Below are 14,382 nucleotides of genomic sequence, written 5' to 3'. Positions count from 1 at the left end.
CATTGTTTGGTACCTGTACTGTAGCAATGACAATAAAGTCCATTCATTCATTCATTCATTCATTCAACAATGTCTGACTTAACACGTGAAAGCACGCCCATGGTGTGTTTGGAGAGGCTGGCGGAGGTAGAAATCGGAGGACAGGGCTCATTGTAACGCAGGGGACAGAATGAGGAGTGGTATCAAACACATGTGGTGGACAGGACCGTGTCTGGAGACAAGACCATGTGAGACAGGACCGTGTGAGACAGGACCGTGTATGGAGACCTCCCAGGATGAAGCAGCACGCTGCGGCCCAACGCGACCACGACCACGACCACGACCTCCCACCCCCACCATGATGTCATGTGGCGTGGGGATCCTACAGTATATTATTATTTCCCTCCCATATTCATATTGGTTTGGATTTCATGTTCATCCGCGCCGGCCACTGTGGGAGCTGTGGGTAGGACTGTGAATCGGAGAGGTTGATGACTCAACATGACTGAAACCAGAAGGACAGTTGTGGAGGCTGGCGTGGCGGTCTGCCGCTCGTGTGCCTGGAACACATGCATATCCCCCTCGTCTGTGTGTCTCCGCCTCTTTCTGACACGCGTGCGCTCTCACACACACACACACACACACACACACGCACACACACACACACACACACACACACACACACGCATGCACGGCCGCTCACACGCACGCATGCACACACACACACACACACACACACACACACACACAGACAGACAGACACACACACACACACACACACACACAGGCGCACAAATTGAGAAACCACTCTCCTTTAATGAGGCAACAAGAGGAGTCCTCCCTTCACAGCCAGTCTGGCACCAGCAGCGGTTGGGCAACACCGTCTGACTAACAAGTTCACAGACATGTTTGTCAATCTTTAACTGGAAAACCATGACCAGTGAAATAAAAAGTGTTAATTGTAAAATGAGTAATTGGTTAGCAGACTAAACACTTTCTGTGTTGTCGACCATATTAATAATGACTGGCAGGGGAGTGAAGTCTTACCACAGCGGTGTTTAAAGACATGAGTGGGCTGATGGAAGTGAGTCAGCTAACCTCAATGCTTTCTCTCAGACACAACTCTCAGCTTTCTCTAACCCTAACACTGTCCCTTGGGCAGGGATGACTACTAACTGACCACTACCACAGCCTGTTCCCTCAGGTCTTCTCTTGGTCCCTCGTCTTACGTAGATTAGATTCAAGATTAGATTCAACTTCATTGTCGTTGACAGAGTACAAGTACTAAGACAACAGGCATCTAACCAGATAGTGTTAGTACTGGCATCTGCTAAATGTCTAAAATGTAAAAATGTAAATGCGTACTGCAAAAGACATGATTATGTAGACAGTGCATGGCATGGCAGTATACGGTATTATAGTGAGTGAGTAAATGAATATAAAAGTCAATATACTGTACGTGCAATGAATATTAATATAAAAAGTCAATATACGTGTGTTGAATATCGATATAGTATGTACAGTTAAGATATATGTACAGTATGATATTTACAGTATTATATGTACAGTAGGATATATACAGTTTGTTATGTACAGTTAAGATATATGTACAGTTAAGATATATGTACAGTATGATATGTACACTATGATATGTACAGTTAAGATATATGTACAGTTAAGATGTACAGTAAGATATGTACAGTACTTCTCTTGGTCTATATGTATATATACTGTATATCTATTGTATATCTACTGTGTATCTACTTTATATCTACAGTATATCTACTGTCTATCTACTGTGTATATATGTTACGGTACATGTGGGAATACGGTACATAACTAGGGTTACGGTTAGGTGCTAGGATGACTTGGTACATGCTGGCATGTCGAACCCTAATTCTAACCCTAACCCTAACCCTAACACTACCCCTAATCCTAACCCTAACCGTAGCACCCTAGCACCTAACCCTAACCCTAGTTTTCCCACATGTACCGTTTTCCCACATGTACGGTAACATATATACTGTATATCTACTGTGTATCTACTTTATATCTACGGTATATCTACTGTCTATCTACTGTGTATATCTACTGTCTATCTATCCCTTGTGAATCCCTGCTGCGTCCAAAGGTCTCTCTCAGTCCTGTTGACCCCTGACCCCTGTGTTTCTCTCCTCCAGGCAGAGTTCTCAGAGATCAACCTGGTCTCCCACGCCAACGGGACCTGCAACGTGGACATGCAGGTGATCAGGAACGGAACCAAAGTGGTCAGGTAAGTCAGGTGACTTCAAGTTCCTACAGCATGTGACGCTAGACTTCACTTTCTTTCTTTTCTTTTTTGGAATACGTTTTTTTGGGGGGGACATTTCTGCTTTTTTGGGGATAGAGACAGTAGAGATTGACAGGAAGGATGGGTGAGAGAGAGAGAGGAGGATGGCATGCAGGATATGTCGATTGGCGGAATCGAACCAGGGACCCTGCGATGATGATATGGCATTCACCTTAGTGTGCTACGTCACTTACGCGCCTTGCGAGACTTCACTTTCTATCATCCTGAACTGCCAATCACACGCTTGCTGTGTCAGACCTAATGGCGCTGTAGGGATTGAAGCTGTGGGATTGTTTACAGAGCTCAATCAACGGAAAAACACAGAGGCACGGGACCCACAGCCACAAACCACCACCTTCCAGCAGAAGTCCTGGCAAAGGGGTGGAAACTTCTTTCGAAATTTCGCAACAGAGTACCGGGATATGTGCTGCCCTCCTCCTCTGATCCAGGAAACGCTCTAGCTGGCTTTTACAGTGTCTGAGTCTGGTCAGGGGTGTACCCTGTTATTATAGTTTATTTGGGGGCTGTACCCGACAGAGGTGAACAGCAGATCCAGGGTTTAGGGAGGGTGATTTGCACATGATAAAGATGTGATTCATGAGATGTTCTGTCCTGGGGAGTGCAGTGGTATCTGCTGGAGTTTCCCCTTCTCATGTCCTGACATGAGTCTTCCTGCTGGGGTATTTCACTGTCTTCCTGTACGCCGGGCCTCTGAAAGAGATGTTTTTCAGTAATGTTTTTCGTTAACTTTCAACTATTTGAACTGGTTGACATGTTGATTACTTTTTACATGACAATGACAATGACTGTTGTTCGAAACCTGAATTGTGTTGCTCTAAACTAGATGTGCAAAAGGGCACGCACACACATGCACAGGCACACGCACTGACACACACACACACACACACACACACACACACACACACACACACACACACACACACACACGCACAGTATGTCCCTCTCTGGTTTCCTCAGTAGAGCTCATTTATATTCTCAGTGCAAGAAGACTTGGCGTTAATCAAACTGCTAGGCAAACTGCTACTCACACACACACACACACACACACACACACACACACACACACACACACACACAAAAGGAAAACCAACAGGTGGTGTCTCATCTATGAGTCTTCCAATGACCTATGAGTCTTCCAATGACCTATGAGTCTTCCAATGAACGAAAAAGGGTAAGGTAACATGCCTAAACAACTTGCGCCCAGTTGCTCTCACCCCCGTAGTGAGCAAACGCTTTGAAAAGCTCATCAAGGGCCTGATCTGCAGAATGCTGCCACCCACCCTGGACCCTCACCAATTTGCCTACCGGGAAAACAGATCGACAGACGACGCCATTGCCACAGCAATCCACTCATCCCCTACCCACCTTGACAAGAGAAACTCCTATGTGAGGATGCTGTTTGTAGACAGTTACAGTTCAGCATTCAACACCATAGTCCCCTCCAGACTCGACAGCAAGCTCAGGGCCCTAGGCATCGATCCCAGCCTATGCAACTGGATCCTGGACTTCCTGTTAGACCGTAAACATGTGGCAAAGATGGGCTTTAAGACCTCCGCCCCTCTAACCATCAGCACAGGAGACCCCTAAAGCTGTGTACTAAGCCCCCTCCTCTACTCCCTGTACACCCACGACTGCGTGGCCAGTTATAGCTCCAATACGGTGATCGAGTTCGCCGACGACGCAACAGTGATTGGCCTGATCACCGACGATGATGAGACAGACGGCCTACAGGAGTGAGGTTGACCGCGTGGCTCGGTACAGCCATGACAATAACCTCGCTCTCAACGCCGACAAGACCAAGGAGCCGGTGGCGGTGGTGGACTACAGAAAGAAGAGGCAGGCACAAGACCCCACCATCACCATCAACAGGTCTGCTGTGGAGAGGGTCAACAGCATCAAGTTCCTGGGGGTTCACATCTCCAACAACCTCACCTGGGATGAACACACCAACCAGGTGGTGAAAAAAGCATCACGTCGCCTTTTCCATCTCAGGCGGCTGAAAAAGTTCGGCTTCGGAACTAAGATCCTAGGGGCTTTCTTCAGAGGCACGACTGAGACCCTCCTGACGGGATGCATCAGCATCGGCATAACAGGGTACGGCAACTGCACTGCCCAAAACTGCAAAGCGCTGCAAAGGGTAGTGCAGACAGCTGAGAAGATCAGCGGATGTGAGCTTCCCTCCATCCACAACACCTACAGGGACTAAAAGTGATTCTGATTCTGAAACACACTCTCATTCACCTCTTCTACCTCTCTACCAGACCAGAGAAAGGTGTCACAGTTCATCCCTCTCTTCCCAGTCCTCTCATCCACCTCTTCTACCTCTCTCTCTCTCCACAGGTCCTTCAAGCCTGACTTTGTCCTGGTGCGACAGCACGCCTACAGCATGGCCCAGAACGAGGACTTCCGTCACATGATCATCGGACTGCAGTACGCTGGTGTCCCCAGCCTCAACTCCCTGGAGTCCATCTACAACCTCTGTGACAAGCCGTGGGCGGTGGGTTACCATGACAGCCTGTTAACTGTTTGCAGTAGGCCAGGCCTTGTGTTTCAGATACCTTTGAAGCTGATCTTTGTATTGTGTTAAACTTTGGTTTTATGACAGATTATGAGTCAGTTTATGGAGAACGTCAGTTTATGGAGAATGGCAGTTGATGGAGAATGTCACTTTGACATTTAGCATAGTATCAGTTTAGCATTTAGCATAGTATCAGTTTAGCATTTAGCATAGTATCAGTTTAGCATTTAGCATAGTGTCAGTTTAGCATTTAGCATAGAATCCGTTTAACATTTAGAATAGTATCCGTTTAGCATTTAGCATAATATCAGTTGAGCATTTAGCATAGTATCCATATCACTACTCATGTCATGAACACAGCGATCATGAAACAAGATGTTGGTTTACAACTCAGTTCTCTCTCTCCTTATTTCCTGTATAATAACTGATGTCTATATTCTCATGTCCCCAGTTTGCTCAGCTGATCAACACCTATAAGAAGCTGGGCCCTGACAAGTTCCCGCTGATGGAACAAACCTTCTACCCAAACCACAAAGACATGGTAGGAACCAGATGTGTCCCTGGCCTTCTCTCGCCTCCAATGTTGGGGAAGCTACGCTGAACATGTATTTAATTCAATTAAAGTAAAAAAAATGTTTTAGAATAATTGTTCCTTTTTTGAAAAGGAGAACATGGGGGTGCCAGGAATAATAATTGAACAAAGACAACAATATTCTGTATTGAGACTTTTATATACAATGTTTTTTGGTACAGTGAAATAGAAAACTATATATTGACAGAGAAAAAAAAAGACATAAATACTCATTCGACATTCCTTTGAATATAAAACAATTGGCTAAGGAGAGTGCACAAAGATGGCTGCTACTTGCGCTTATGTTAAAGCAATGTATTAGCTTTTTGGCACAGGAAATAATACAGGGCACAGTACGTAGAACAAACACAGGCAATAATACATCAAGAATGTAATTAACAAGAAACGTCCATGCTGTACCCAGAGTACCTTCTCTACGCTAGATTAGCTGTTATTTGAAGTGTTAATATCCATATAAATATATACATCCTCACATTTGATCATACAGACATTAGGGTAACCGCAAAACGCCTATACATATTGTACATGATATAATTTCTAATTTTGTCAAATTCCTTTACTGCAACGTGTTCAGCATTTTTGAAAGATCTTTTTTTCCATCTGTTTCATTACAACAGTCAATCTGGAAATAAACCTATATAAAGTTTAGATGACACAGGGGATAAACTGTAAGGAAAGATCCACAAGCCATTGTGTGGGTGGGCTTGTTTGTCAGGGGGTGACTATTAGGAGAAATACGGTAATGCAGAAAACAATGATGTCATTCTCAAACTCTCCGCTGCATGAGACTTCCTGGACTCATACATTCATGGTGGTGAGACAGACAGACCACAAGATGGGGCAGTGAGCCGCAGAACTCTGCAGAGGGGGGCTGGGGGAGGGGGGGGGGGGGGGGGGGCTGGGCGGGGGTGGGGGTTATCTATGTTTCTACACCCATCCTCCTCTTACTCTGCTACTGGGCGGTTGATGGCTGTGTGTGTGTGTATGTGTGTGTGTGTGTGTGTGTGAGTGAGTGTGTGTGTGTGTGTGTGTGTGTGTGTGTGTGTGTGTGTGTGTGTGTGTGTGTGTGTGTGTGTCTGTGAGTGTGTGAGTATGAGTGTGTGTGTGTGTGAGCGTGAATGTGTGTGTGTGACACCTCCTGCCATGGGCGGAGGTTGGACTTCTATCTATTTATGGACGTTGCAATGAAATCCCAGTCTGGGATGCTGGAGAGGTCAGACATGGAGTCCCTCCCTCCTTCCATATCTTGTGTGATCTGATTGGGAGAGACAAGAGGCACAGTAGAGCGGGAGAGGAGAAGGGGAGGGGGGGACAGCGGGGACAGGACTAGGGCTGCCTGGGGGTCCCATCCCACTACCTGGGTGACAATGTCCACTGGCAGCAGCAGCCCTGCCACTAGATGGGGTGCCTGGGGGCGGGGGGTTTCAGGGGTCAGACATGTCCATGAAGTCCTTTTCCGGGGGCGGGCCTCCGCGGTACCAGCTACAAGAGCCGTCGGAGCGTTTGATGCAGGCGTACTGGCGGGCCTGCTCGCCACTCAGACTGTTATCCAGCAGCCAGTCCGTCCACAGACACTCGTTGTCTGTGGTGGTGGCGCAGGGCACTGTGTAGCACGTAGCGATCTGAGGGGGGGGGGGGGACACGGGGGAGGGGTTATAACCTGTTATAACCATGTACATACAGTCTGCGACAACTGCAGACAACCGGGTCAAAGTCATGGAAGTTATATAGAAGTTATAAACTTATAACAGACCTAAAGTCTGTTAGTATTGGTTGTCTGTAATGCACATAACTTGGTTGCTGTTGTTGTTGTTGTTGTTGTTGTTGTTATTGTTGTTGTTGATGCAAGACTGAGTATGAACGGATTCTGCCGATACGTGAATGATTAGATTAGACTAGATCCAACTGTATTGTCATTGCAGAGTGAACTGACGTCAGTTCTAAATCAGCTAGTGATGTCATTAGAAAATAAAGATTGTTCACCAACTGCCAAAGAATTCCCGGAACACTCACCACGTAGAGTGCCAAGTGTGGTATCTACCTAGCAACAATACTTTGATTGGCTGAAAAATGAAGCATCGTAATTTATGATGTATAAAGTCACCCTTGGCACTCTAGAATGTTGGCTTGATTTTATTCACCCGTGGCACTAAATGACTTAAGATAACATGTTTTAGAGAGAGAGAGAGAAAGAAATTAGAGAACTTACTTTGCACTCACAGCCCATTTGGTACCGGTAGTTGAGGTTCTTCTTCTGCGACATGGACAGATTGTCCCAGGGCTCCACCAGGTCACACAGACCAATAGAAACCCTGCCGTCGCTCCACATGCTTCCTGGATGGATGACAACACACGCAAGCTGTCAGTCACCACAGTAGATGCTCCTAGTAGCAGACCATGGTTCATGGTCCAAATAGTTTTGGAAATGCCTCCAAAATACTTCAAGTGATTTGGTTTGATTTAGCTTGGCTGGTCGCAATGGAATCATCTTTGTAGCTTACCTGACAACAGGTATTGAACCTTGTTGTTGGAGTCCAGCTTGACCCCACACAGGGAGGAGAAGACAGGCGTGTAGACGTACTGGATGTCCTTGGCTTTCTCAAAGCCCTTGAACATCTACACACAGATAGATGGAGCTGTTAGTCTCAGATAGAATGGAGCTTAGTGTGTATCAGTGGAGGCTGGTGGAGGTAGGAATTGGAGGACGGGCTCCACTACATGGAATGAAATTTGGAATGGTATCAAACACCTGTGGGCTCTTTATGTGTATGGTACCTTACCCCATTCCATTCCATGCATTACAATGAGCCCGTCCTCCAATTACTACCTTCACCAGCCTCTACTGATCCACCTTGCGGCATCATACAGTATTATATTCATTTCCTGTGTCATCACATCCTGTCTCACCTTGATCAGTTTGATTTCATACTGGATCATCTTCATGTAGGGTGAAGAGCTGTTGCTAGGAGACACTATCTTCTCCCCGGATATCTTTGCTCTTATCACTGAAAATGAAATATCAGTTTGGATTAGAATGACATTCTAAATATCGTGATGTTAGAATTATAAGGTTCTATCTCCATTTTTGTCCAAATTTAGTTTGTTACATAATCTGATCCATTAGGTGTTTATTAATGCCTGTGTGGTGTTATTTTTAAAATGTTGACATTTTTGAGTTAGTCATTCATAAAATACAAAGGTTCCATCTCACAAAACATAATGGAATGTAAAAACGTTGACGCTCAATATCTCTGAACTACCCTAAACGGAGATAGAACCTTATAATTCTATGCTCACAATATACTAACCCAACTGAACATAAGCTAGCATAAATCATACATAACGTCGTAGGCAAATCTTTATTTACTCAAATAAAACCGCCTTTTACAAACAAACCGCCTGCATGTATATCACCTGCTTAACAGTGTGACTACAACTTTCCTGTAAACTTTCCTGTGTTTTTTGATCCACTAGAGCTTTCCCACACATATTTCTCTCTCTCACACACACACACACACACACACACACACACACACACACACACACACACACACAGACACAGACACAGACACACACACACACACACACACACACACACACACAGACACACACACACACACACACACACACACACACACACACACACACACACACAGTTTGCGCTGAAACCCATCTGGCAGGCATGGCACCAGGGAGTGTTTGATATGCAGGAGCTGTCCTTGGTCATACAAACAGGGTTAGCTCTGTTCCTGACCTGAGTCACTTCATCTGAGACACATTCCTCGAGAGAATACTGTTCTGTAATTGGTGCCCCCTGCCACACAGGGAGATTAATACTGCCCTGTGATTGGACAGAGAGGGAAATAGTGTCTGTGATTGGACAATGAGACCAATACTCTCTGATTGGACAGGGAGACCGAATACCGTCCTGTGACTGGAGCCCTGGCCACACAGAGACACCAATATCATCCACAGTTAATGAGTCTGGAATTATTCCTCTTCTGGGGTAGAAATCAAAACCCTCGCGGAATTACAAGTACCTGGCTCCACGCTCCCACAAAACACCACAGAAGTAGCCTTGCTGCTCTATGATTGGGATCACTAGCATATCATGCAAATGCTGAATCCTTGAACCCCCTCCCCAAAAAAAGAAACATAGCAAAATACAAAGATGCTATTTTAACAAAGTATATAGTGTGAAGTACTCTTCTACATGTTTTTTTCTGAAAGAGTCTGATAGAGTTAGAGAGAGTCTGAGAGAATTTGAGTGAGTCTTAGAGAGTGTGAGAGAGTCTGAGAGAGTTTGCGCGTCTGAGAGAGTCCGTCCTCCGATTTCTACCTCCACCAGCCTCCCATGGGGTAGAGGTGCAGCCCAGTGTTAGTGAAGGGAGAGGAGAGGAGGGGAGGCTGCCTGCTAAGATCTTGCCTCAGGAATGTTCTTACAATTACAAACACATATCTGTCATTACTTCATTGTTCCCTATGAGGGGATGCTCAGCCAGCTGGACCGACTTCCCTCTGTGAGTGTACGTATTTGAACGTATGTACTTGTATGTATGTGTGTGTGTGTGTGTGTGTGTGTGTGTGTGTGCATGCATGTGAGCGGCCGTGCATGCGTGTGTGGGTGTGTGTGTGTGTGTGTGTGTGTGCATGCATGTGAGCGGCCGTGCATGCGTGTGTGGGTGTGTGTGTGTGTGTGTGTGTGTTTGTGTGTGTGTGTGTGTGTGTGTGTGTGTGTGTGTGTGTCATGGGATGTTCCCAGCCACCACGACCCCCAGTCCCTCCCAGCAGACACAGCTAAGCAAACTGTTGCCTTGTTATTCCATCCCATAACAACGTGGAGAGGAGAGCTGCATGGTTTTCACTTAAGGGTTGGTTTCCCCATGTTCATAGAACTCATCTTCAGAGTTGGTTTGGCCATGTTCATAGAACTCATCTTCAGAGTTGGTTTGGCCATGTTCATAGAACTCATCTTCAGAGTTGGTTTGGCCATGTTCATAGAACTCCCATTCAGGGGTGATTTGGCCATGTTTATAAAACAAACACTCAAACCAGGAAGCAGAAACATTGATATCTATCTATATGGCTGCTCCAGACCTGCATATACTGTAGACAAGTTCTATGATCAGCTTAGCTGACATTGTTTAGCCATGTATCCATAAACTGCACATGTACACACAGTTCAGATCAAGGGAGGCTGGTGGAGGTAGAAATGGGAGGACGGGCTCATTGTAATGCATGAAATGGAATGAGGAATGGTATCAGACACGTGTGTGTCAAACATGTATGTTTGATGCCATTCCTCATTGCATTCAGATTCAGATTCAGATTCAGATTCAGATTCAGAGCCCGTCCTCCCATTTCTACCTCCACCAGCCTCCACTTGGTCATCACAGAGTCTGGATTGGCAGCACCATCACCCATCTCCTGTAGAGGCCGAGGGAGACAGCTTCAATCACCCCAGGTCTGACCCAGGTCACTGTAGTTACACTAGCATCGGTATAAACACACCCAGGTCAGACCCGGGTTTCAAGTTTATTGTTACATCCCATTATACAAGTATAAGGCTCAGACTCAAGTCACTGTCATTACACTAGCATCAGTATTAAACACATCTCTCTGTGGAGTCGCTAGGCCACTGCTTCATCAAGAGCTAAATCACAACAACAACCTGAGTCGTTTCTCAGGAGGATGTCATCGGGCCGGTTTTACAGACTTTAGGCTTAAGCCTAGTCCTGGACTAAATCACCACACGTTCAATGTAAAATCTCTATTGAAGATGCTTTTTAGTCTAGGATTAGATGTAAGTCTTGTCTGTGAAACCGGCCCATTATGTCATGACCATATAATAATAAATAATAACCACGAGCATAGGCAAAACATAGACTCACTGTCTCATAAACGCATCGCTGTGAGTTGTGAAATCACATAACAGTAATCATATACAGTAACAACACATTCATCATTGTATGTCTAAATACGTGTTTGGTTCCCCTTGGCACTGATGTGATGTGATGAAGTCACAGGGAGGACAACGTCGACTTAAGACGGTATTTTGATCACGTTACGTAAACCGTCAACTGAAGTCTCTCACTAATTCCCTGTCAGGCCTATCAAAGCCTGAACACACACGTGAAACAAGCCAAGCTCCTCCGGTATTCGAACAGCACAGTTCAGTTTGACTTTTAAACCAACATTACACTCCAACGTAAATGTCGGACAAATCGGACAACTTGCAGAATGTATTGTGAGAGCGCTGCAGTGAAGGGTAACCTTTTTAACTGTAACACGCCAGAGTGAGACGTTTGTTGTTTGTCAGAACTCAGGGTGAGAATACTCTATTCTGCCAGCTACCTCTCCTACACACACAGTACAGCAGTGGAGGCAGTGGATTCATGGTGTCAAACATTCCTCATTCCATTCCATGCATTACAATTTGTTTGGTACCATTCCTAATTCCGTACTATGCATTACGATGAGCCCCGTCCTCCGATTTCTATCTCCGCCAGCCTCCCCTGACACAGTACTCAGTGGTGTAATCCTCCAGTAGTGTCCAGGGGGGTAGCAGAGAACAGTTACCCCACAGAGAGCTGAAGCAGAAACCACAGAGGAAACCAAACCATTTCACCCAGAAATGGTTTTGTCTCTCAGCTCCTAATTCGTTGTGATTTGATTACTCTCCACACTTGCCTAACTTCTCCCTTCGGACAGAAAGACATTTCACGGTTGCCTTACAGTGTTTACAATTCAATCGGCTGTCTAATCTAAATCATTCCCATCTGTGGCTTACACACTGGATGTTTAACGAGACACTTCTACATCTGCCTGCCTGCCTGCCTGTTTTTAATCCGAGGGCCCCCCAAAGCCCCCTTCTAAAAAATAAAAAAAAGAAGAAGAAGAAGAAGAAAACTAATATTGAAAACGTCGCCACGTTTCTGCCCGAGAACAAACGTATTAACTTCCACACCCCCAGATGAATCCGCGTCCTTGTCACGATCACAAAGATGTCCTGTCAGAGTCTTTAAAGTGATCGATTAGTATGCAAAGCCATCGACCGCGGCCTTTAGACATGCTAATGAGCTAACCCCGTTGAGACTGGTGTGGTCGGTCCTCTGTGGCCGCCAGCTGGCTCGCCTCCGACACCAGGCCTCTCGTTGGCAGGAGACACGTCACCTCGCCATTGTCCCGCTAGGAGGACATATTAGCAGATGGTTCAGACTCATTCAGAAGAGAGGAGATAGTAAACAATCTGACGGGGTCGGGTCATCCGGGGGTCATGTGTACTGGATGTATAGATGTGTTAGCCCTAGCTAAAGCGCTTAAGACCGCTTTGTATAAAGTTCGAAACGCTGTGGACCTCAACAAGTGGTTTTTCGTTCGTGACATACTTTGTGTGTAAAACTCCTGTCCTAAAAACACTGACCCAAATAGATTCGTTTTGTGTTCTCTTAACCTAGATCTCAAATAGGCCTATAGCTGTTTTGATGGTAGAAGCAGGTCTACTGTCAATCAACAGCTTCTACCCACAACATGTTACATCCCTCTCTCACATCCCCTTCCCTCTCCTCCCTCTCCTACATCCCTCTCCCACACCCCTCTCCTCCCTCTCCTACATCCCTCTCCTCCCTCTCCTACATCCCTCTCCCACACCCCTCTCCTCCCTCTCCTCCCTCTCCTACATCCCTCTCCCACACCCCTCTCCCACATCCCTCTCCTCGCTCTCTCACACCCCTCTTCTCTCTCTCCTCCCTCTCTCACATCCCTCTCCTCCCTCTCTCACACCCCTCTTCTCTCTCTCCTCCCTCTCACACCCCTCTCCTCCCTCTCCCACATCCCCCTCCCTCTCCTCCCTCTCACACCCCTCTCCTCCCTCTCCTCCCTCTCACACCCCTCTCCTCCCTCTCTCACACCCCTCTTCTCCCTCTCCTCCCTCTCACACCCCTCTCCTCCCTCTCTCACACCCCTCTTCTCCCTCTCCTCCCTCTCCCACATCCCCCTCCCTCTCCTCCCTCTCACACCCCCCTCCCACTCCTCCCTCTCACACCCCTCTCCTCCCTCTCCCACATCCCTCTCCTCTCTCTATCACATCCCTCTCCTCCCTCTCTCACACCCCTCTTCTCTCTCTCCTCCCTCTCACATCCCTCTATCACATCCCTCTCCTCCCTCTATCACATCCCTCTCCTCCCTCTATCACATCCCCCTCCCTCTCCTCCCTCTCACACCCCTCTCCTCCCTCTCACACATCCCCCTCCCTCTCCTCCCTCTCACACCCCTCTCCTCCCTCTCACACATCCCCCTCCCTCTCCTCCCTCTCACACCCCTCTCCTCCCTCTCACACATCCCTCTCCCTCTCCTCCCTCTATCACATCCCCCTCCCTCTCCTCCCTCTCACATCCCTCTCCTCCCTCTCCCATATCCCTCTCCCACTCCTCCCTCTCACACCCCTCTCCTCCCTCTCCCATATCCCCCTCCCTCTCCTCCCTCTCACACCCCTCTCCTCTCTCTCCCACATCCCCCTCCCTCTCCTCCCTCTCACACCCCTCTCCTCCCTCTCCTCCTCCCTCTCACACCCCTCTCCTCCCTCTCCCATATCCCCCTCCCACTCCTCCATCTCACACCCCTCTCCTCCCTCTCCTCCCTCTCACACCCCTCTCCCATATCCCCCTCCCTCTCCTCCCTCTCACACCCCTCTCCTCCCTCTCCCATATCCCCCTCCCTCTCCTCCCTCTCACACCCCTCTCCTCCCTCTCCCATATCCCCCTCCCTCTCCTCCCTCTCCCACATCCCCCTCCCTCTCCTCCCTCTCACACCCCTCTCTTCCCTCTCCCACACCCCTCTCCTCCCTCTCCCACATCACTCTCATTACTAGCTACACACACACAGCTACACACAGCTACACACACATACACACACATACACACACATACACACACATACACACAC

The 14,382-nt window shown here is 47.2% G+C and overlaps 2 protein-coding genes across 2 annotated transcripts in view; one reads left to right on the top strand and one right to left on the bottom strand.

Annotated features, from left to right (window-relative positions):
- The window catches only part of syn2b (synapsin IIb), a gene marked incomplete at both ends in the record, with an annotated part of 72,675 nt that overhangs the window by 41,534 nt on the left and 16,759 nt on the right, over positions 1 to 14,382 (top strand). The window contains 3 exons of the mRNA XM_080545971.1: positions 2,160 to 2,251; positions 4,670 to 4,826; positions 5,299 to 5,388. Coding sequence (XP_080402097.1) covers positions 2,160 to 2,251; positions 4,670 to 4,826; positions 5,299 to 5,388 — 339 coding nt within the window. The remainder of the gene's footprint in view (positions 1 to 2,159; positions 2,252 to 4,669; positions 4,827 to 5,298; positions 5,389 to 14,382) is intronic.
- LOC308170869 (metalloproteinase inhibitor 4-like) overlaps positions 6,864 to 14,382 on the bottom strand; it is a gene marked incomplete at both ends in the record, with an annotated part of 8,574 nt that continues 1,055 nt past the window's right edge. The window contains 4 exons of the mRNA XM_080545728.1: positions 6,864 to 7,061; positions 7,649 to 7,773; positions 7,941 to 8,055; positions 8,347 to 8,444. Coding sequence (XP_080401854.1) covers positions 6,864 to 7,061; positions 7,649 to 7,773; positions 7,941 to 8,055; positions 8,347 to 8,444 — 536 coding nt within the window. The remainder of the gene's footprint in view (positions 7,062 to 7,648; positions 7,774 to 7,940; positions 8,056 to 8,346; positions 8,445 to 14,382) is intronic.

This window comes from Nansenia antarctica (genome assembly GCF_963989245.1).
Source record: "Nansenia antarctica genome assembly, chromosome: 15".
Classification (NCBI taxonomy): Eukaryota; Metazoa; Chordata; class Actinopteri; order Argentiniformes; family Microstomatidae; genus Nansenia; species Nansenia antarctica.
Note: the sequence above shows the minus strand (reverse complement) of the source record. Positions and strands in the feature narration are given on the sequence as shown.